The sequence below is a fragment of the Cyanistes caeruleus genome, chromosome 4 (genome assembly GCF_971803275.1).
Source record: "Cyanistes caeruleus chromosome 4, bCyaCae1.hap1.1, whole genome shotgun sequence".
NCBI classification, from domain to species: Eukaryota; Metazoa; Chordata; class Aves; order Passeriformes; family Paridae; genus Cyanistes; species Cyanistes caeruleus.
In genome coordinates, this window is record NC_141704.1 from 77,352,918 (window position 1) to 77,375,289 (window position 22,372).

Sequence of the window (22,372 nt, forward strand, 5' to 3'; positions counted from 1 at the left end):
AAACAGAGCAACGAACGTTGTTTTCCAGTATTTTTGGTAACCATATGGACATTTTTCCTACCACAGCTCTTAAGTAGGACAGGTACCAGAGATAGCTGCAGTGAGTGGGCTGTACTCCACATATTTCATCACTCCGTTTCCAAATCTCACCACTTCAACAGTCATCTCTAGAGGAAAATGATCCTCCTATCTTGTTGCATGAAGATGCCCTCTCCTATTATGGTTTCATAGCCTCTCTTATATCTCTGACCATTGAAACTGGACCCTCCATTTACTCAAGTGATCTGCTTCCATCCGACACTTGTGCTTCTTCACTGAAATTGTAATTTATCTCACATTTTTTAATTACTTGTTACTTCCTTGAGTTATCTTGCTTAATCAACTGAGCAGTCCTGAAGTTGTCCACTTCACTGAATATTGTACCCTTAATTGATTGCTTTTCTGATTTAGCCGCATACTTGCTCTCAAATTTCCTAACTATGGTCTTTCTCAGCTATTCTGCTTCACATAAATGTTTCTTAATTTTATTCTCTGCTTTTATGTTTCTTCTTCTTCAGTGCCCTTGCTGCTACAAACTCCTTGTCTCTATTGTATCAAGCCCTAGCAATAATCTTCCACCTCCCTTCCAGCCTCCTAAGGCTTCTCCATCACACCACCTTCCCTCCTGCCCTCCAAGAGCATTTTCTTTCATTATGGAGCACTCCATTCTGCAATCCTTTCCTTTCAGCCAACAAGAGAGTTCTGACCCTCTTCCCAAGGGAAAATTCAGCTTTTAAGTAAGAATAAGAACATAAGAAGGAAGGCACCCTGCTCCTGAGGGCGACCAGCAACCAGGACAAGACTAAATGCTGACAGAGCTGTGCCCCCTGCCCTGCCCAAGCTGGACCCTGGGGCAGCACCTGCTGCCTCTCACTCCACAGTCCTGTCACTGGGGACGAAAGACACTGAGGGATCTGGGACACAACCAGACCTAATTTGCACCTCTATTTATAGAACATATTACTCTTTGAAGTGGGAAGAGTCGCTGGTGACAGTTGAGGTAGTTCTGGAAATGATCCAAAGCATTAAGGCAATCCTTTTCCAAAACACCAGGGCACAAGTTATTCTGGAGCTGGCATACTATGATGTCACCTGTAAATTCCCAAGGGACAGCAGGCACAGCCACCACCTCCAGGCAGGGAGGGATGCAAGGGCAGGACCAGGGAAAGGAGGGAAGAAATCCCAAGGGTGCCTCCCCACTCCTCTTTTCAGAGGAAGTGTATCAGCTTGCTCAGGGAAAGCATAAGCCCAGAGGACCTAGAGTGCTCTTCACTGTGAATTAACTTTCTGAAGGGTTATGGGCTTTTACAGAATCAACATTTAAAAGCTGCTGCTAAAAAGAGCAAGCAAAAATCCTAAATATCCTTCAAGAAATTTATCAAAGATATCTACTCAATATGAGGATAAAAGTAAACATTCATTAAATGAATCACTCAACCTACTTAGTCCTGCAACGAGGCATCTTAAGACAGGAATAGTACCTGAAAGTTGGTTTATACTTTTAAAATCACGTTTATGTGCTCAATCACTTGTCCAGTGTGTTTTGGGAGGTCTTCCTCTGCAATACATTCAGCCCATTCACTTTAGACCCAAAAAGCTGATGATGAAATGACAATGCCTGGCTATTTCTTCCTTAAACTTGTTTAAAGGGAATCTGTTCTTAGCAGTTATTCAGGTTTTTGAGAAATACCTGTACACTGGCGGCAATTCATGAGTGGAAACAACTTACTTCTCAGGACTCTGGAGCTTCTTTTTAATTTCTCTAAGGCAAAACAAGTTATTGATCTTAAATGGAAAGGAGTAAGATTCTCACCAGATAGACTGAAGAGCCACATGAGACACCACCTGAAACCAAATGATTAAGCTAAAAGTTCTTTGGGAAAAAACTGATTAAGCTCTAAAGTGCTGAGCAAGCTCATACTCATCTAGGTTGACCCCTAATTTCAAGTGACAGCACACTGCACATGTTCTCCTGGTTACACCAGAGAAGAGAGCCCACATCCCACTGGAACCCCAGCATCCCATTTCCCTCCACACCCACAGACTGAACTTCACTTTTCTCCATGATGCAGAATTGCTGTTCTGCAGCAGATGAGAAAACAGAATTTGTACTAAATTTGTAAAACCAACTCCACATTTCCCCACAGATTAGGTGGGGAAAAACAACAAACTCAATCCTCTCAGTACAAGACTTTCAGTACCAATGGGCTGTTAGACAAGTAAAGCACAAAACAGTTTGTGTGGTTTTTTAAAATGAGAGAAAGCATCAAAGACCCAAGGCAAAAATAAACATGTTCTCAGATCTGGACTCATTAGCACTTACTGAATTACACTAAATAAGTGTTTTCCACTTGTTCTGTTGTCTAAACAGATCTATCAAAATGCATGATTTCTCTTTTGATAGGTTAACTTCTTTGTTGTTGTTACCATTTGTGGATCAGAAAGCTCAAACAGCACGCTCTGCCATTCCCTTCTGGATACACTTTAAAGCAATGGCTTAAAAAGGATAGAAAGAATAAATATCTCATATGCTGCATTGTACTGTGGATGATGCATTTTTACTGCTTCATCCAGCTGGGCACACATAAACCTGGAGAGGTTCCGCATTTGTCCATACAGCTCAGCAAGTGAGATTGTGTACTAGATGCTTGCTGGCTGCCAAGACAAAATGTTCAATAATATGACCTATATGAATATGAAGGAATGCCCAGATCGGTTTTGTTTCTCCTATTCCCTTCACTGTTGCAGTTTCCTTAATTAAAAAATGCATCTAATTATAGGCTGATATGTAATTCTCACTATAGCAATCCCTAGCACTTAAAACTGTGAGTCAGGCCCCCAAAATTCTGACTAAGCACAGAAATTAGGCATCTGAATTACAACAACCCACACTGGATTTTTACTTGTCTTTTGGGGGCCAAGCCACCATTCACATTTACAGGCACTTCCCTGTGGTTATGAGGACTGAAACATTCCATTTCATTTCTATCCCATGAAAGCAAGACTGTCACAAATTCACTTGATTGCAGGAGCTGGCACAGCTATTTCAAGGGTGGGCATTCTCCAAGTTATATTAAGTGCCCCTAGCCTCAAGATACATAGATCAGCATCCTCTCCTGCTTTTGCTCTGAGAGAGGAGTAAGCATCTCCAAGCCAGGTGAAATTTTGCAGGTGGGCATCCCCAGGCCTGCTGAGCCTCAGAATTCCAGAGCCTGAAAACAGCTGGAATCCTGGTCCTTGGCATAAGATGCCCTCCTCATACTCCTAAATTAAGACCATCACAGTGATAAATCTTAAACTCTTCCCCATGTAACTGAGGAATAGTGGTAGATGTATAGACTTTCTGAGAACTTACAGGTGATGTATCTGCTTTACAGACTGAAGTTTCTCAACCCACTTAATTATATCATAAAAATTACAGAGGTCTAAAAAGCAAATAAAAATTAAATGCAGCATGTACCTATCTCAAAATTATTTTTCAGATCAATCTTTAAGCAAGCTGTAGACAGAGTGTTCACTTCATCATTCCCATTCTCATCTGATCCAACAGCATTCCTCTACTCCTGCCTCATGAATATTGCATCTCCTTTCTATCCCATATTACTGCCACACCCTATTATGGATTTATTCTCATGCTTTTTACATTGCCATTAAATGGGAAAACACAGGAGACTGCAGAGTCTGAACCACACCCAGACAAATAACAAATCTTTAATAAGGTAGCATTGCCCGAGTGGATGGCAGTAAATCATCCACAGTGAGCAAGGATAATTTAAAGACTACATTCCAATTAGAAATGTCTGCTGCAGCACTCGCTACTGTTGCCTAGTGACAGACCTCACAGATGGAGCGGAAGTAGAGAATCTGAATTTCACCCGTAGCTGACGATTCATTCTTTATACTGTAAGAAACTGTGAGTTACTATCCAGGAACAGGGATTTATATCCCTAGTGAATGCTGCATATGGAATAAGGGGCTCTTCTATTCTCTTTGAAATAGGTAAGTGCTTCAGTGGAAGTCACGGAAAGAAAGAAAAAACTAAAACAAATGCATTGCACACTTCTCAAGTAGCAAGCTGGTACCCCAGGTTCTAGCAGCAGGAAGAGCCAGTACCCACCAAACCTTCAGCACAAGTATTGGATCACTCCTCCAGTGGGAACAATCCCACAGCCTGTCACTTGCCCAGCTATTCCTTCACATTAAAAACTGCACTAACAGATGAAAAACCCACCCCATTAATCAAAATTCCAAATCTGCAAAGCCAGGATCTCACTACACACATTCCTGGAAGGAAAATCCTTCAAAGCACAGAATGACTTTCTACAAGCTTATGGCACTGTAAAAATAATAATTTCTGGACAATGATAGTCAGAGAATTCCCAGCTGACGCCAGTGGTGAGCTAGACCTGAAGTTCAGTTACAAGAGATAACCATGTCATGTACATAGTTTCCTCAATTCCCTTTATAACTCTGCTTCCTTGGCTGCATAGAAGTACACAGGGAACCAAAATCCAGCGTCCCCTGGCAGTTAAATGTAGGAGGACTGAAGCCCAGATGAGTAACCTGATAGTTTTCATCTCATTTGCCATTAGGCCTAAATTTTACTGACTTGCTGAAAAAGGCAGGCATCAATCAAAGAGTTTTGGGTACAATTCACTGCATATTTCCAGCTTTTTGGACTGGTTTTCTCAACTGTTTCGGCATTTCTGAGTACTACCTACAGCAGTAGGTTCCTCATCACCCTGCCCTGGAGCACAGGACCAACAGCATCATTAGAACAAGGGAACCTCCAAACACTGAGGCAGATGAAATAGAATTCCCAGAACTGGCATTTGGCCAGATGGACCATATAGGAAAATATTAAAATCTATTCACTGGGGGAAAAAAAAAAGTTTTGTTTGTTTGTCTTCCATCTCTGACAGGAAATACAAAGCTGTTACTTCTCCATTACAGCAACAGCCGCTCCCAGCATTCCAGAAATATGCAGAGCAAGTTTTTCCCACAAGAAAGTAAGGAAAATAGCTGATGATCAGTTTTCCCATCACTTCTCAAAATACAGGATATCTACATGGCAACTTTTAAATTAAAGCTGGTGTTGTTTCCTCAGAGGGAGGCAAGGTGGTAAGGCCTTTATCTTGCTAATACATGAAGGCAAAGTCTGCAATTTACCTGGAAAGCCTGATAGCCAGCAACTGGAAAATTAAGGATGCAAAACAACAGATGCCCTGATCATCAACAGGAGTTGCAAGACTCTGGAGAAGGGTGTTCTTAGTTCAGATGGGGAAGGAGATAAAGGAGTAAATAATTTCACAACAAGTTCTTATAAGAAGAGCCACTCCAATAGTCTGGGGTTCCCCTTAAAGCTGAGGAGGACCTCAAGCATATTAAGAATAGGAATAGGCTGAAGAAAAGGTAGAGGGGAAAATGAAGGAAAAAATACACCATGCTTATTCAGGAAATGTTCAGGATGCTCTCAGCAAACACAAAAGACATAAAAAATGTTTACCAATTCTATTCAGTTGCTCCCAGGCTTTTAAAGCCTCACTGTAGACACATCTCCATTTGAAAAGGGCATCTCTAAACCAAGAAATTAAGGAGGGTGATGCCTTAAGTTTTAGCTTTCTTATTTTTCAGACTCTGTGCTGCCTAGGTGTGTAGTTTTGAGCTTCATATTAAGTGTTAGTGAGCTCTCTTCACAGAGCAGGTAGACAAAACAATTCCTTTTCTAGCTTGATACAAGGACAATTGTTACAAGATCCAGGCCGAAAAGCAAAAACAAGGGTGGACTGAAGAGAGAAAACAAGAAAGATGGGACTTCATCATCTGAAGCTGTAATTGGACAATGAACCCAAATATGCAGATGGACCAAAACTTATAAAATAGTGAGACCTCGTGACCAGTCATCCATTGTGTGACCATTTTTAGGTCCATCTTGGGTGTAGCCCTGGCCAGGCTCTTGTACTGCTCAAGGTGTACCCTTTAAGGCCTTTCAGTAAATACCTACTTTATTCTTAACTCTGTCTAGCCTCTGTTCTAGGTCAGCTTCCTCAAGACATCAAGGGCATTTTCTAGCAAATGGAACAGAAGTCAAAATAAAAGTCTGTTGATTTTATGCAGTAACAACAAAAACCCCACATCATTCTGCTGGCCATAAAAGATTGTAAAACAATCTAATTTCACAACTTTCACTTTTATCCCAAATGGAGCAGTGGGAAAGTGACCTCCAGAATTCTGGTGAAAGCTGGGATTTAGTTATCCACAATATAATTCACCTTGTTAAGAATTTCAAAGGTCAAGGCATAAAGGACAGCTTCTTCATGAAGCTCAGAGCTTCTGCAGCAAACACTTTACAGAATAAAATGCTTTGCCAGGGTCAAGGGGCTTTTGAGTGCCTTTTCCCATCCCACCCACTGTTTATCTAATCAGGTTAAATTCCAAGACCTGGAAGAAGAATATCTGGTTTTCTGTATGTAAAAATCATGACATGACAAAACCTGAGTCTAAACTGAGGTTTGCAAACACTACTTAGCTTGGATTAATGTGATTCAGTCTGAATTTAACTGTATGCAACTATGTTAAAATGATAGTGCATTAGGAGCAATTTCCTTGAATTTTGAGAACCCCATGCAGCATACAGAAAAAGATTAAGGTATATCCAGGGATTTAAAATTTAAGTACTTTTTGGTGCTCAGAAAACTGGAACAGAAGACTGCAGTCCAAACAGCTTCCTCATTTCAGTGAGGTTCATCCACACTGGGGAAAGACAAATTTTAAAGGGTGAAAGACAATTCATTTTCCATGCATTTACCTACTAGGAACTAGCCTCAAAAACAGGAATTTTCATATATGTCATTGAATACATGTCAAATGGGACCAACACTCTTGGCTGCTCTGAAGATGAAAATTACAACTAGAGGAATAAATCACTCATTACTACATTGTATGGATTATTCAGTGCCCATTCCATCCACTATGCAGCAAAGAAAGGGAAAACATAAATGGAAAAATACGTACATCCAGCAGAGTCTGGGTATGTACATACCAGATTTTTGGGGCCCCAGCTGGGTAACCTAAATTCCAGCAAAGTTTCTGTTCCTCCTGATCCCCAGTGCCTGGCTGTGGGCCTTCAGCTGCTTCCAGCTAACAGGAAAAGAGCCTCAGGGAGCTGGCTACATCTTCCCATATATACTGGCAGACTGGGGTTTTTACAAATCCAAAGGAAAGCAGCGGTCCAACACTTTGCAGGATACTAGGGACCTCAACAGTCTGTTTCATCAGGATTGCAAATCAAAGCCTGTAAGAAAATGCTGCTTAGGGTCAAGGAAGGAGGAAAGCAGGAGCTAGAACTGATGAATTTAAATCCATTCCTATCCTGCCAGTTCAATTCTCATCTGCAAAGACAGTGTGAGCTAACTCAGATAACTGTTTCTCATTCTTTTCATGTCATTCAGGTATCTACCTTGAAGATATGGAGCCAAGACTCTCTACAGCTTGCTTTCTTCATCACAGCCTCCAAATAATAGCATGCAATAAGAACATTTCTTTCACCTTTAACCCGCTCTTCAAAATTGTACCTTTTCACCAAAACAACTTCTCATCTCAGCTGGAAACTACAAATTACAAATACTCCATTTATCACCAATGAAGCAAATACAACAGCAACAACAACAAAATCAAGCTGATGAAAACACAGCCAGGCAGTAGCAACACCTACTCTTGACAGAAAAAAGAACTGGATTTGGCTCAACATGTGGGTATATCCATTAGTTTCAGGGCAGGGCTTCTCAGGCCATAGAAGCAGAACTAACCTAATCCAGCATCTCCCAGCTCTACTCCTAACTCTGTCCTTCATATGCATCTAGTGAAAGCAGGAATAATTCTGTATCTGATGAAACTGTTTAAGAAGGGCCAAACTCTTATATAAAGTCAACCTGAGCAACATAAGTTTAATCTCAGATTTGCCTTGAGATAGCCCAATGAGGATCCCAACACTCCTGTAATTTGCAGTGCTGACATAAAAGGAGAAGGAAAAAAAAGCCATATGAACTAAGGAAAACCTTGCTGACTCGGCAACAGAATCTGTCATACCCAGCTGGGGAAGCGACCTGGAATTCTAGTTCTGTGTTAATGCAGTCCAGAATGAACAGTGATGTGGCACAAGGGGATGCTCCTCAGGCGACTGCACTCCAGGTACAGACAGGAACATCCAGCAGAGAGCAGCTGACAAGAGAAGTTACAGTGGGAAAAGCCCCTCTGGCACACTGGGAACAGAGCAGGATTTTTCAAGGCACGCAAAGCCAACAGTAGGAGGGGATTCACAGTCTGTTCACATTCACACTGCAAACACCAGAGCCTGAATATTCTCTGCAATTCAGCCACTGACCCTGCTGTGTGATTTCAGGGCAGTGGCTTCTCTGCTCTGTCCATGGAAAATGGACAAGAGGACAAATCTGTGGAAAAGAGTGGAGAAGCCCCCAGCCAAGGTGAGCACAGCCAGTTTGGCCATGACACAGGGGACATCACTGCAAAGACAAGCTGTAGCAGATGCTCTGGACCAGAGTCAGGTCATGGACAGTGAGTTCACAGGGCACATCTGCCACCAGTTTAATCAAGTCACTCCCAGAATAATCCCTGGTGACCTTCCAGCATCACACAAAACTGAAGCTGCAGAAGCAAGCACACAAGCTAAATCTCAAAGGAAGCCTTTCTGTTATCTTGCAGGGACTGTCCCATCTCTTCCTGAAGAACCTTAAAGACACTAATCACCATCCAAGCTGTTCAGTGGGACTCCTGACAGTCCAAAACCCACTGCCCCCCCACAAGCACACTCACTCCCTAGAGGCCCACCCTCGAACAAACAAATGAGAGAAGTGTCATATAAACACACAGTGCTTGGGATTTGTGGTTGTATGGAGCTTGTAAGGCAGATAAAAAGATCCAGTTCTGCCTTTAATGAATTGCAGTATTTTAAATAAATCCTCAAGGTATTACTGTTTGTAATTTACTTTAGCAAATAACAGACAACAAGAAGAAACATTTTTGCCTAAATAATCTCAGAAGCACTAGGCCCTAAAATACTCCCTAAGGAATCTGTAGAAACAGTTAGAGCTCAATAACATCAACCACCTCAGAGGATGACAAGCCATTATATTGTAGGCAAATTAGACACATTAGCTATTAGTGGCTCTAATGATGGTCTTACTTGCATTTTGACCACTTTGCAGTTCAAAATTGAATTTTACCATCTGACTGACAGAACAGTCAGCATTTGTCTGACAGGAGATGTTTTCACAGGATAACTACCCTGAAGCTCTAGTATCTCAAAATTTAAAGGCATCTATGGCTAATTTTACAGGTATTTATATTTGAAAACCAGTTCTGGAAATTCATTCAAACACAAAACCCCCATTGAATCATTCCACAAGAACCAGGTCAGTCTGGGTTCTTGCATAAGCAAGGGTTTGCAGGGCTCAGATCTTTCCATAAGGTTTCTGGCTGTACAGAGAGGAGAAGGAAGCAGCAGTGGAGATTGAGGAGCTACCAGCACTTAGTTGCCAGGGTTCAATTCAAACTACCCCAGATTACCCAGATGGTTTTGTTGAACTTGCTTAATCACTTAGTCACTTAGTCACTTGATCCAGGTACAGAAGGCAAAGGGGGAATAGTCTTTCTGAGGTTTGAAAAGTGTGATTTCATCAAGTTCATTACCCAACATCTACTTCAGCAACAGCAGTCCTGTGAGTTTATAGGAGGAGAATGTTCCAAACCTATCAGGTGTTTGATCTGTGTAGCAAGAACCTGGCTATACAATACCACAAATGCTACTGTATTACACAAAGCAGTACTATGAATATTTGCATATGGATTTTTAGCCCAGATTAATTCCAATTTCTGCTCCAAACTGAGTGAAATCAAAATTGTTTGTTAACCAGAATGTCAGGAGGGTTAGGGAGAACAGCAATTAACACTGTTCTTAAATAATATTTTATTAATAATACATTAAAGAGCACAATCTTAGACTGTTATGGAAAGCCATATTACTTGAAAGTTCACATGCAGGAACTTTCTGTGAAGCTCTATCCCTCCTTTCCCATTCAAACACAGACTGACATTCTCTGTGGAATTTTCCAGCAGAAAGTAAAAACTGGAGGTTTTACAGCTGGCTTGCTTAGGGACAGCAGGACCAGAGCAAAGAGTTTCTGTTAACCTCAGATATACAGCAGCTTGTCTGACATGGGCTTTAACTTCAAAATCTTCTGTTGTGAAGTAAATTTAAGCAGCAAAAATACAGCTCTACTTCACGACTTTTGGATTAATACAGTTTATTATACACACTACATATCTCCAGCATACAATTTCTCTTAAAAGCTGCTTTTAAAGCAGATTGATTTAAAGCTCATTGTATTTAGTGCTGCACCAACTCATCAAGAGACTCGACTCAGACAAGAAACAACAGCTCCTTTTATTGCATGAGACTCTCTTCAATACCATCTCTGAGATAATCACTATGCTTAGTGAGTAGAAAAACTTATGGGCAAGTGGAATAGCTGATAAGCCACACAGAAGTTTTGTTACCAAACCATGTGGTAAAAATGGTCTAAAACTATTTTGTAAACTGAAACTGCAGCAGCACTACCAACCTTCAAACATTTGCTTTACTAACGTAACAACTAATAGACCAAATTCTTTCCTACATAACCTATAGGGTAATTTTTAAAAAAACTGGATTCATCTCCCCCCAGAAATGGGGGTCTTTGGTGCACAGGATCAAGATTAATTCAAGGCCAACACAGCTTCTACTGTTAGTTAAGTGTTTCAGGAGAGGGATTCTGTATCTCTACCTTATTGCTAGTTCCGTATTAAAGGGAAGACTTCTTCCAGGCCTGCTTAATGAGATAATATTAACACATATCTGCTTATAACCCATCATTGCTCAGATTTCCTGCAGGCTTTGGGGGCTAACAGACAAATGTGAAGTTTCTGTTATCCCAGCAGACAAGATATTAAGCGACCACATCAGCTCCAGTTCATGACAAAGGCAAATAGATTCAGAAAATACTGAAGAACTTAAAATAAAACTGTATGTCACTTAAAAACAAAAGAAAATATTTTTAAAAGGGAAAATAAGTCCCTTGGATTTTGGATCTGATTCATTTTACCAAAGAGGGTTTTTCCGGAGGCAGTTTGATTACCACACACTCTGATCTTTAATTTGCTACTTGGAGGACAGGGAGAAAAAAAAAAACAGCTTCCCTCCAGTAAAGGGAGGGAAATCTGCCTCTCTTCCAATTGCCTGTATTTTACCCAAACATGTGAGAAATTTTTGAGGAAATGCAAATCTCCACTGCACACGCTTTCAAAGCAGAGTGATTAAAAAAAATCCTCCCCACCGCAGGGACGCGGTGGGTTTTCCACCGCTCTCAGCTGTGGCAGCTCGGTTGCAACATTCCTGCCTCTCCTGTGCAGCTGGGCAAGGTGAAATGGGCCCCAAGGATTATCGCCATTTCCCAGCCACGTCAAAAGCAAAAAAGGTGCCTTTACACGTGGCTTCTATAATAAAGCACATAGAGTCAAGGAGCGGAGCTTCCCAAGCGCTGCTCGGAGCGGGCGTGCTGACACGAATGCACATCCACGCAGACCTTCCCCTGCGCATCCCGGGCAGCTCCACAAGCCGGGCTTTCTCCTGGCAGCGAGCTGGCAGTCCCCAGCACCGAGTGAAGCCGGGCTAGCGGCTCTGGGCTTTGTTAGCAGCCACACGGGCTGCCAGTGCCACTGATATCCGGGAAGCGAGAAGCATCCCATGGTGCAGGCGAGCGCCGTAATCTTCGGAAGCCTCATCCCCCCGTGCAAAGGTGTACCTGCGAAGACGAGCCTCCATCCCCCCGCGCCGAGCCCCTTCTCCTCGCCGCAGCGAACGGAGCCACCCCGAAAAAAGTTTTGCTGGGCAGAAGGGGCCCTGCCTGCCTCCCGCCCGCTGTGAAAAAACAAAGGGTCGAGGAAGAAAGAATAAAGTTTGGGGCTCGGCGGGGTAGGGAGGATGCCCGGGTGGGTTCTGGGCCGCGGATTCGCGCGGCCGCCCGTCCCCGCTGCCCTTGGGCTGCGCACGGCGGTACCTGAACAGGGCGACCGCAGTCTGGTTCCTCCTCCACGCCTTGCCCTGCTGCAGCAGCACCCCCTGAACGATTTCCTTCTCGTCGGGCAGCCGGTACACGGGGAACACGTAGAGCCAGCACAGGACGAAGACGCCCAGGGCGCTGGCGCCCACGGGCAGGCGGGTACGCGGCCACTTCCACGCCAGCCCCGCCATCCTCCTGCTCCCGCAGCGCCGCCGCGGCACCGGGCCGCGCTCCCACATCAGGCCCGCGCCATGCGGCGCCCACGGGCGGGGGGGGCCGGCCCGCCTCAGCTCAGCTCAGCCCCGCCGCCGCCCGCTGCCATCGCCGCCGGGGGGAGCGGGGTTGCTGCTGCCGCTGCGCCGCGGCTCGCTCCTCTCTCGGCGGCGGTGGCGGCTACCGCCCTTCCTCACAGTCATTTGGTCCCTCGCCTTCCCCGCCAGATGATGCTCCGCCGCTCCCCGCCCTCCCTCCGCCTCCTGCCGAGGCCCTCGCCTGCAGCCTCGCTGAGGACCGACCCGGTAAATTTCCAACCCACCCCGGGCGCGGGGTGCTCCGGCCTCGCTTCCTGGCCCGCGGCCGCCGCGGGAGGGAGAGAGCGGAGCCCGGGCTGCTGCGGAGCTCGGCCCCGGCGCCACGCCCGCTCCCGCCTCACCGCGGGCACCGAGCATAGCGCAGCGCACGGCTCAAGAGAGGGAGGGAGATCCCGCTCCGGGTGTCGCCTCCGGCACCCACCCTCCCTCTCTTTCTCCTTCTCTCCCGCCGCCTGGCTCTCTTCCCCGGCAGAGGCCGCACCAGTCTCCAACTCGCCCCAGCGGGACCGACCCCTTCCCGATGGTGTCGGCGACACCGACCCGCTCCGTCCCATCCTCCCTCCGCCCCGAGCCCTCCGGATCTCCCCGGCTTCCAGCCGAGAGTCCCGGAGCCGGGATCACCGCGTCCGCCCGGTAAAAGGGTGTCCCTCACAAAGTACATCCTACAAAAAGTACACAGGAAAATCTGTGGGCTAAGATCGTTCTGGGAGAATGTAGCAAACCGGGGGCACGGCAAACCCAAAAGCAGAGCGTGCCCCTGCCTGCAGCAGCGATGCCGAAGCTCTTGCAGGGAGCAGCACTTGCTCTCTTCAGCCTCGAGAGTGAGGGGACACCTCGCAGCCGTTCTGCAGCAGCTTCCTGTGAGGGGAAGCAGAGGGGCAAACACTGATCTGATCTCTGTGGTGACTCCTGAAGAGACCTAAGGGAATGGCATGTAGCTGTGTCAGGGGACGCTTGGGTTGGGTATTAGGAAGGGGTTCTTTACCCCGATGGCGGTGGGCACTGTAACAGGCTCCCCAGGGAAGTGCTGAGGTATCAGGTGTCAAGCATGACAAAGTTCAAGAAGCATTTGGACAACACTCTCAGGCACACGGTGGATTCTTGTGATTGTCCTGTGCAGGAGCAGGAGTTGGATTTTGATGATCCTTTTGGGTTTCTTCCACTTCGGGATATTCTGTTATTTTCTGTGCCCACTAGTGTGGTTGGATCTTTGCAGAGAACACAGTGAGGGTTGCACCCCCGGTTGGAGTGTGAGTGGTCGATGGGTGTTCCAGCCCTCTGGGATTGTCGCTGCAGTGCTCAGAGTGAGGGAGAGGTGGTAGAGAAACCACCCACAAACCAAGGAGCAGCAGCAGGAACCTTGCACACCTATGGCAGTGCCCAGCTCAGGCTTCCCACTGGGAATTCACCTGTGCACTGGGATGAGGGTGCCACATGCACAGCCCTCAGCCCTCCTAAATCACCATTTCATGCCAACAGAGTGACTCCAGCAGTAGAAAGCACCTCTCTGTGATAACCAGGTAGGCTGAAACGTGGGAGAGACGCTCAGCTCCTCTCAGTATCTCTGTGGCAGATCCTCGATTCAGAACCCAGTCTCCAGTCCCTGCATGAAAGGCAGATTCAGCCCAGGCTGGTAGCATCCATTTGTGTTCATCATCTCCAGACACACCTTCCAGACCCACATAACCTTAGAGTTTTGTATGAGTTGGCAGCCAGCTGCTTTCCAGACTAAAAGCACATGGAGACTTGGCTGGTTTGGGGCAGCTTTCAGGGTTGAGTAGTGATTAAGGGAATTACGGGGTAGTTGGGTGAAGGAAGGAGATCAAGAAGGAAGTTTGATACAGTTAGTTTAGTATCTCCTGGCCCTAAGGCAGCAATAAAATAACCATAAATACTAGCTGGGTGTTTCAACAGTGCTTTCAGCTAGAGATCCCAACATACTTAGTTTTCAGTGAAAAAATAAACCTGGAAATCTCAATGTATTTTCAGTGCTTGAGAGAAGGAATAACATTCTCATTCACAATGTGTTGCTATGTAGAAATATACACTGACAAATGGAACATTTACTTCAAGATGTCAAATGAACATAAAAATGCCAGGAACATGTAATTGCATAAAAAATATAATTTTCATTCATATTTGATATGCTAGAGCTGTCTGGAGTGTTACAGCTGTTTTCTCTGGACAAAAATGGGGAAAGACACTGAGCAAGGCATTTTGGTTAACCTCTAGAAAAAAAAAATATTTGGAGCCGGATAAATATTTTCGTTTTGGTGAGGAAGCTATTTACCAACAGCAGAATAAACCAGAATCTGTTCAGTCACATCTATTAAAAAGAAACAGAACCATTCAGTCTCTGGAGACAAATTCAAAACATAGCTAGAGTAATTAAAAATAAAATAAAAAAAAAAAAGTGATTGAAAAAAGGATGTACAGAACTGTATCCCAAATCAGATCCTGACTCTTTGCTCACCTTTGGGTGAGAAGAGAGACAAACTAGAGGCTCTGTATTGCTTTGGAAATGAGAAAGTGGAAAGGAACAAGAGAAAGTAGGAATTACTTATTCTTTCAATATGCAAACTGCTTTCAATGAATTAAGTTAAAGTACACTCAATATACACAAGATTTTGAGATATCTTTTATTTGTGATCCTGTGATATATTCCTTAGCATTTCCTCCCTTGTTTTCTAAATCTATTTCAGCTTGAAGCCCCCAGGCTGTTCACTGATGTCATAGCAGTCCATTGTCTGTCTGGCACCACGGCAGTAACTCCATCACCTTATCCTGCCTGCCACCCGCAAGGAGCCACATGGATCAAGACAGATATGAGGTGGAGCTTCACATTGCCGCTGACTTGCACAGGGAACTGAAAATGCCTGGCTCTGCTCTTGCACAGGTGGGAATTACAGGCACACCAGGACAAGCTCAAAGCCAAGTGTGTTTCTCTGGAGTCAAATGCTTCTGTGCAGCGTTATCAGTTGCTATCCTTTTCCAGTCAGTGAGCCCTGAAGAACAGCACATCCCTACTTTCTGCTGGGAATAACAGCTGCAGTTGGAGAATAAACATGAGGTAAGAATAAATTGCCAAAAATGAATCTTGCTTACAAGCAAATAGCCTGAAGTACTTCAGTGACACTTAGCAATTTTTGAGAAGATGTAGAGATGTCATGATCAGCAATCCATATCTTTAAATCCAAGTACAAAATTGATATTCAGGCTTAATTTTACTCTGTTGAATTCCATTTTAGTGAGAATTGATAGTGATGATTTACCTCCATTACTTAGTTCCAAGTAAGATCTCAGCCTGAAGGACCAGGTATCCTGGGCAGGGTCTGTCCACTACAGCAAAAAAAACCCCAACAATTGTTCCTGAGACGTGCCTTTAAAAAGCAGCACAGAGAAAAGCAACGAGTGACAGCATGGAATAAAATGCCTTTTAAACTCTCAGGTGAGACAATGTGGCTATTCATAGAGCAGAAGGAAAACATCATGCTGTGATTTTCCTGGTTTCCCTCCAAAATGCACCAGAAGGATCCCCTATTGTTCCTTGTTGCATTCCCCCACTGCCCCTGTGGATGGAGCCGATACTTTGCTCAGCAAACACCTTTCCCCAACAATAGAATCCAGATTTTCTTCTTTCCCTTGCTCCCAGCTCAAAACACTCACAAAGATTAAAACTACATCCTTCAAAATATCCAGCTTTTGCCTGCTTTCATTTGAAGTATCGTGTACTCCTACAGGCATCCCCTTGTACCTCGTCTTCGCACTCTTTCAGCTCTCTCACTTCCAAAATAACAGGGAATTTCCCTCCACTTCAGCATCCCACACACTTTCTGTTCTGCAGAATTTATCAGAGGAGTTGCACTGGAATCAGTTTTCAGGGTAAGGCATCCTTTTAGTTGATGAAAATGTTACCATGCAATATACCGGCAAATCCATTACCTTCCCAATGCACTCAAGTTGTCACTTGACCAAAATTCCTTGCTCTGTGCTGTGCCCTCTGTTCTGCAAGTATTTAACACTACATTAGTAGAGTCTATATGAAAATTGGATTTCATTTTTCAAGGGAAAACGAAGCTGAAATAAAAGTAAGCATTCTGTGTGGAACACCAGCCCTAATTCCCCACTGCCATAAATAACCGATGCTCCTTTGGCACATTTTTTTTGACCCAATGTACAGCACAAAAATATTCAAAAATCACCACCTGTCTGAACTATTATTGTAGATCAGCTTTTGTGTGGTGTTGATTTACCAAATATTGATATTAATCTAGTATCAATCTGTTGACTGAAAAAAGACTCTCAAACAATTTAAAGTTAGAAAGTGTATGTTTCATTGGCACACAATGGGCAATTGCATGGGGTAGTCCCCTAAGATGCACTGCAAATTCACAAAAGATTCCAGTGTCTATTTATTTACAAGCCTTGAATACAGAAAATACTAATATATATTCATAACACTAACACCTCCCATTCCCTGCTTCATATTAAAATACATGGTAATGAGTTTAAAAGGCCATTACACCTGCATGGTCAGTTCCCTGAATTGGGGGGGTGATCATTTTTAGTGAGGAGTGGTCGTAAAAGATGAAGGAAAACCATTCTTCCTCACTCTGACCTTTCTACTTTTACAATGGTTGACATTACAAATGACACTTGGGGGAACTCCAGTTTCCTCCCTTTGTGACTTTTAAATAAGTTTCTAGCTATGAGGTCTGTGTTCTTCCTGGGCCTATTTATCAGTTCCTCCATTTCTCATTATAAGCAGAGCTAAACAAACATGCAATGACAAGTAATTTGTTATCTAAACCTGGGATTCATTATCTCAAATCCTGCTTCTATCCTAATCATTAACTCTAATCAGTTCCAGCAAAGTCTATCTTTAGCTGGAAGCTTTAATTTTTCTAAAATTCTTAATTCTTTTAAAATTCATGACTCATTCCCCAGTTGTTCTTTAAGATTAGTAAATTCTTTAACTCAGTATGCAGATTATTCCTCATCTATCCAGGCCATAAGCTGGTATCTCTCAAGATCAAACCATACACTATTGATAGTGATGCTAAAGTTGCCACTCATCATAACATTTTCCAATTGAAAACAAGTATTACAATAGACAAAATCAAACTTATGCCTACTAAAATGAGTAGCACAATAATAGGGTGGATCAAAGCATTAAGTGTACCTCTTGCCATTGGTGACCACCTGAAAAGCACATCCCAACAATGATAAGACAAAGATTCTTCAAATAATTTAAAAACCCTTTTGATGGTTTCTGTGTCATGATGTATCGTGATCAAAGTCTTTTTTCCCTGCATCTTTAATTTCTTTTAAAATTTCTCTTAATTCATGATGTTTCAATAACTGAGTGACTAAGGTCAGATTCACCCCTATAGGCACAGGCAATATTTCCTGCACAATAATTAAGTTTGCCTTTATGTGCTGATGGGATATTACAGGTGCCTGATAGGAGAAGTTGCATCCTTCAATTTTGACAAAATTACAAACACACAAATTAAACTGAGTTTCATTCACAATTATGTTGTCTATCATTATGATTGGGCATGCTGTCCTGAGACAGACACAACCTTGTCCTGTATACACAAGTGAGGTTGTCTGGTTGACTGAATGCATTTTCAAAGTAACAAATGCTTTGGTCCAAATAAATATCCTTATTGCCTTCTAAATTTCCTTCGCATATGTATCCCATATATATGCATATATATCGCATATGTGAATTGTTTCTTCATAGAACAGGGTTCTAGTTTAATAGTTTGCCATTTTCCTTCAATTTCCCGTGCCCACATTCTGTGCTCAGATGGATACAATAAGGTCCCCTCATGATTTACTCCTAAAGCAACTACTGGATGTATCAGGCTCACTGCTGCATTGTGTATGGTTAAAACAAAGGCTGTCACCATACTTGCCACAGGGTCATAGGTGAAACTGACTAAAACCCACCAACACTAAAGCTCTCTTTCCATATCAGAGGCATTAACCCCAGCACAATTCTGCAAATCTCAGCAGGGAATGTTCCTTCTTCACCCTCCCTAGTGACTGAGGCAGCCACTGACTGCATCCACAGCTGTGCTCGAATACACCCAAGAGCCAAAAAATGTTTTCACTAGCTGTACTTAACTCATTAACCATCACTTCATGATCTCCCTCTTTTGTGCTTTCCCATTCTGGTAATGTTTTGGATAATTTCCAGTGATTGTTACCCAATGCCAACAAGGAGGATTGCAAAGGTTTCTGTAATATAACCAAATCACTCCTGATTGTGGTAATTTGTTCATTAACACTTCTGAATCCATTGTATTCAGGACTCCCAATCCTGTTCCTAATAACCCAGTAAAATCTCTCTTTTTCCTAAAATTAGAGGGCATACGTTTTTGAAGCCAAGTGGTCCAATCCATAGAAGAATTTCTGAGAAATGGAGTGCATTCTGGATGAATGGCAGGGGCATTTACCTGCATTCCCATTTCAACTCGTTTCAGAGACCATTCCAGATCAATCAATAGCCTCTGAATCCCTGTTTTCTTAATAGCATATGACCCAATTTTAGTGATGGTGGGAGTCATAAACTGTTCCTCTTTTTCTGAAATCATTGGGACCTGGGTCATCACAGCCTTTCTTATGCTCACATCCCCAAACATTTTTCCTTTCCCACATACTCACATTTGTAACCCTTAACATGGTGCTCAAAGCCCTACGAGAGTAGGGATCATAAGCTTTCCCTTGGCATCTGCATATCCCAATTTCATCATATATGTGTGATGTTGCTTTAACTCCTGTTATAGCTGTAGCAGTGATTACAGAAGTCATGATCTTCCACATCCTGCCTACTTGATTGCCCATGATAACTCTAAGTTCATTATTCACATTTCCAGGTAAGTTTCAGTCCCTCGTCACCTGGCGTGATTCTCCGAACTCCTTCAGGAGCCTTCTTCACTCAGGAGTGACAGATCCAAGCCTTCTGTACTTTAATCTTGATTGCAGTGAAGGTAGTGAGGAGCACCTGGAATGGTCCTTCCCACTGCGGTTCCAGAGTCTTCTCTGCAAAAGATTTAACATATACATTATCCCCAGGTTGTACATCATGTACTGGCCCATCTAACTCCCTGTTTTGAGCCCCAGCCACATATTTTTCAATTTATCTGAGTTGTTTATTCAGGGCTGCCATATATCTGTGTAGGGTTTCTTTCCCTACCTGAATGGGTGTTGTTCCCTCTTGGACTGCATATGGCCTCCCATGCAGTATTTCAGTAGGGCTTAATTTCTCTTTTGCCCTTGGTTTTGTCCAAATTTGCACTAATGCCAGTGGGAGAGCCTGGGGCCAAGGCAAATTTGCTTCTTGTCCCAATCTTATAATTTGTTGTTTGATCAAATGGCTCATCTTTTCCTGGCCACGTGACTGAGGATAATATGGAGTATGCAATTCCCAGTCTATACCCAGGTGCTGGCTAATTTGCTGCACAATTTTGGAAATAAAGTGTGGCCCTCTGTCTGAAGATATGGTGGCTGGGACCCCAAAGCACAATATTATTTCTTGTAGCAGTGCTTTGGTTACCTCTTGTGCCTTATCTGTCCTGGTAGGGAAGGCTTCTGGCCATCCTGAAAAGGCATCTGTTAACACCAATAGGTATCGATACCCCTCCCTTTCCTGGATAATTCTGTAAAATCAATTTGCCATTGCAGCTCAGGTCCACAACCTTTCCCAGTTTGTCCAACTTTAGGCTTTGGAGTATTTTTAGAATTAGTTGGGGGGCATAGATCACACTGGCAAGCTGCTTGCATTACTGTGCCCTGCAATTTTCTGGCCATGATCCTATCTTTCAGATGATTATACAGGGCATCTGTTCCCCAGTATTTTTTTTCTCATGTTCTTCCTTCACTAATGACCACAATAAGTAAGAGGGTACCACAAGTTTCCCTCCTTCTGTTGTAGCTCACCCCTCCTGATTATAACTTCCATTCTCCATTTTAGTAAGTGTCCTGGGGTGACTTTATGATGTTTGTATCCCCAGTCACCTTGCTTGTGTTACATATTAAGTTCTGCACCTTTCAGACTGGCTCTGAGAGCAAAGAGGGGGAAGAAGAAGCAGCACACAGTTTGTGTTCAGAAAGAACCCTCACTGTCCCCCATCCTGCTCCTGGACTGTGCTGTCTGCAGCATGGACAGACAGAGGGACAGAGCTCTCCTTTGCTTTTAGTTAGTTTTTAGCTTGCTGAGGCAGAGAAGTTCCCCAGACTGGTTTTTACCCTTTTCCTGGATCTGTTCAAACCTGCTCTGGACTGAGAACCCAGCCAAACCCCGGGAGCTCACGCCTGTGACCCACCAGGGCCTGGGCCTCGGCACTTTCCAGCACCAGAGGGACTGATAAGAGACTGAGTGAGCTGAGCTACACCCATGGAAAGGACTTTTTTGGATTTGCCATCTTATAGAACAGCAAGAGGTTTTATTGTTTAATATTATTCAATTTCTGTTACATAAACAGGTTTTTTTTCCACTTTTCTCCAAGGAAATCTTTTTCCTGAACCAGTTGGGGGAAGGGCCACTTGAATTTGTTTTCTGGAGAGACCCCATTCTGAGGTTTTCTCCCAAATTTGCCCTAAACCAGAATAGTAAGTTTCCTGTCCTTTTTGTTATATATTGGCTTACCTTCAGTAGAAATTTTTCCATACGGAATTAATGCTGCCTCAACTGTCTCACTGGGTACCTCACCTTTGGCTGTGTCTTTTGCCTCTCTGTTTGCCAGCATGTTTCCCTCCTCCAATTCAGAGCTCACCTTTTGGTGTGCCTTGATGTGTATAATAGCTAAATTTTCAGGCAACTGGACTGCATCTAACAGTTTCAGTATCTCTTGTGCACGTTTGATATCCTTCCCTTGTGAATTTGACGGTCCTCTTTCTTTCCAAATGGCTCCATGTGCATGAACCACCTCAAATGCATACCTTGAGTCCATATAGATGTTGATTTATTTTTTCCTTTTGCCAGCTCCAAAGCCTGGGTTAAGCCCTCTGTCCAGAGGTGTTGGCAATGCTCCAGACTCTATTACCTCTCTGTTTGTGGTAACCACGTACCCAGTGTGTTTTTTTCCACTGATGACATAACTGCTCCCATCAGTGAACCAGGTCTCGGCATCCTCGAGAGGGGTGTCTGTGGACCTGATTTTTCTGAGTCTGAGAGAATTACAACCTGTCAGTGGCTGATCTGTTCCCAAGAGAAAGTCTCTTGATAGGATCTCTTGCTCAAGGACTATTATTGTAAATAATCTCATTTTCTCAAAACAGTTCTGTACAGCTGTAGTTAGTATGTTTTCTCTTGTCCCACCAATGGGACAAGAGGTGATGTTCCCTTTTACCAATCATGTAAAACCTGTAGCGTATTACCCTATAAAAAGCTGAAAAGTTCAGATAATAAAGCTTTCCTGAGCATCTCGTTCTGGTGTGTGCTGCATAGAATCCACACTTCTCCTTCGTGTCTGACAGCCACAGGGTGTCCTTCAGGTCCAGGTGACTGGAGTAGGTGGCTCTGATGGTCTCAAGGCAATTGTGGATCACCAGTTCTCCCATACTCACACTGAGGAAAAAAACTGGGTTCTCAGTTACCACAATCTCAACATCATCTTGTTCTACCAGTATGCCCTGATACTTCAGGAATCTCTGTGGGGAAAGCCAGCGTCCACCTTTTGCTTCCAGGACTGCAGACACTGTGTGAGATATTAGTACTGCCATCTTCTGGCCTAGGGTGAATTTATGGGTCTCCTGGATATTCACTGCTACTGCTGCAGTGACTCTGAGACACCCTGGCCACCCCTCAGCTGCTATGCCCAGCTGCTTGGAGAGGTGGGTGACTGCCCTCCAGTACGGGCCTGGGTTCTGTGGTAGTATTCCCAGGGCAATCCC

At 43.8% G+C, this 22,372-nt stretch overlaps 1 protein-coding gene and 2 long non-coding RNA genes across 4 annotated transcripts in view; 2 read left to right on the forward strand and 1 right to left on the reverse strand.

Annotated features, from left to right (window-relative positions):
• Nucleotides 1–12,475, reverse strand: part of ST8SIA1 (ST8 alpha-N-acetyl-neuraminide alpha-2,8-sialyltransferase 1) — a 127,291-nt gene extending 114,816 nt beyond the window's left edge. Inside the window, exon 1 of one of the 2 annotated variants that reach the window (XM_023919054.2) lies at nucleotides 12,153–12,449. In XM_023919054.2, the coding sequence (XP_023774822.2) occupies nucleotides 12,153–12,394 (242 nt within the window). In that variant the 5' untranslated portion in view covers nucleotides 12,395–12,449. Of the gene's footprint in view, nucleotides 1–12,152 lie in introns of both variants that reach the window. The other variant, XM_086885448.1, reaches the window with a different exon arrangement.
• Nucleotides 3,938–9,043, forward strand: LOC111923321 (uncharacterized). The gene is made up of 3 exons (XR_002861014.2): nucleotides 3,938–4,038; nucleotides 4,993–5,048; nucleotides 7,491–9,043. It is a non-coding gene; the product is annotated as an uncharacterized LOC111923321 (long non-coding RNA).
• LOC111923318 (uncharacterized) lies at nucleotides 12,457–21,905 on the forward strand. The gene is made up of 4 exons (XR_015285782.1): nucleotides 12,457–12,673; nucleotides 15,169–15,362; nucleotides 15,466–15,536; nucleotides 19,354–21,905. It is a non-coding gene; the product is annotated as an uncharacterized LOC111923318 (long non-coding RNA).
• The last annotated feature ends 467 nt before the right edge of the window (nucleotides 21,906–22,372 follow it).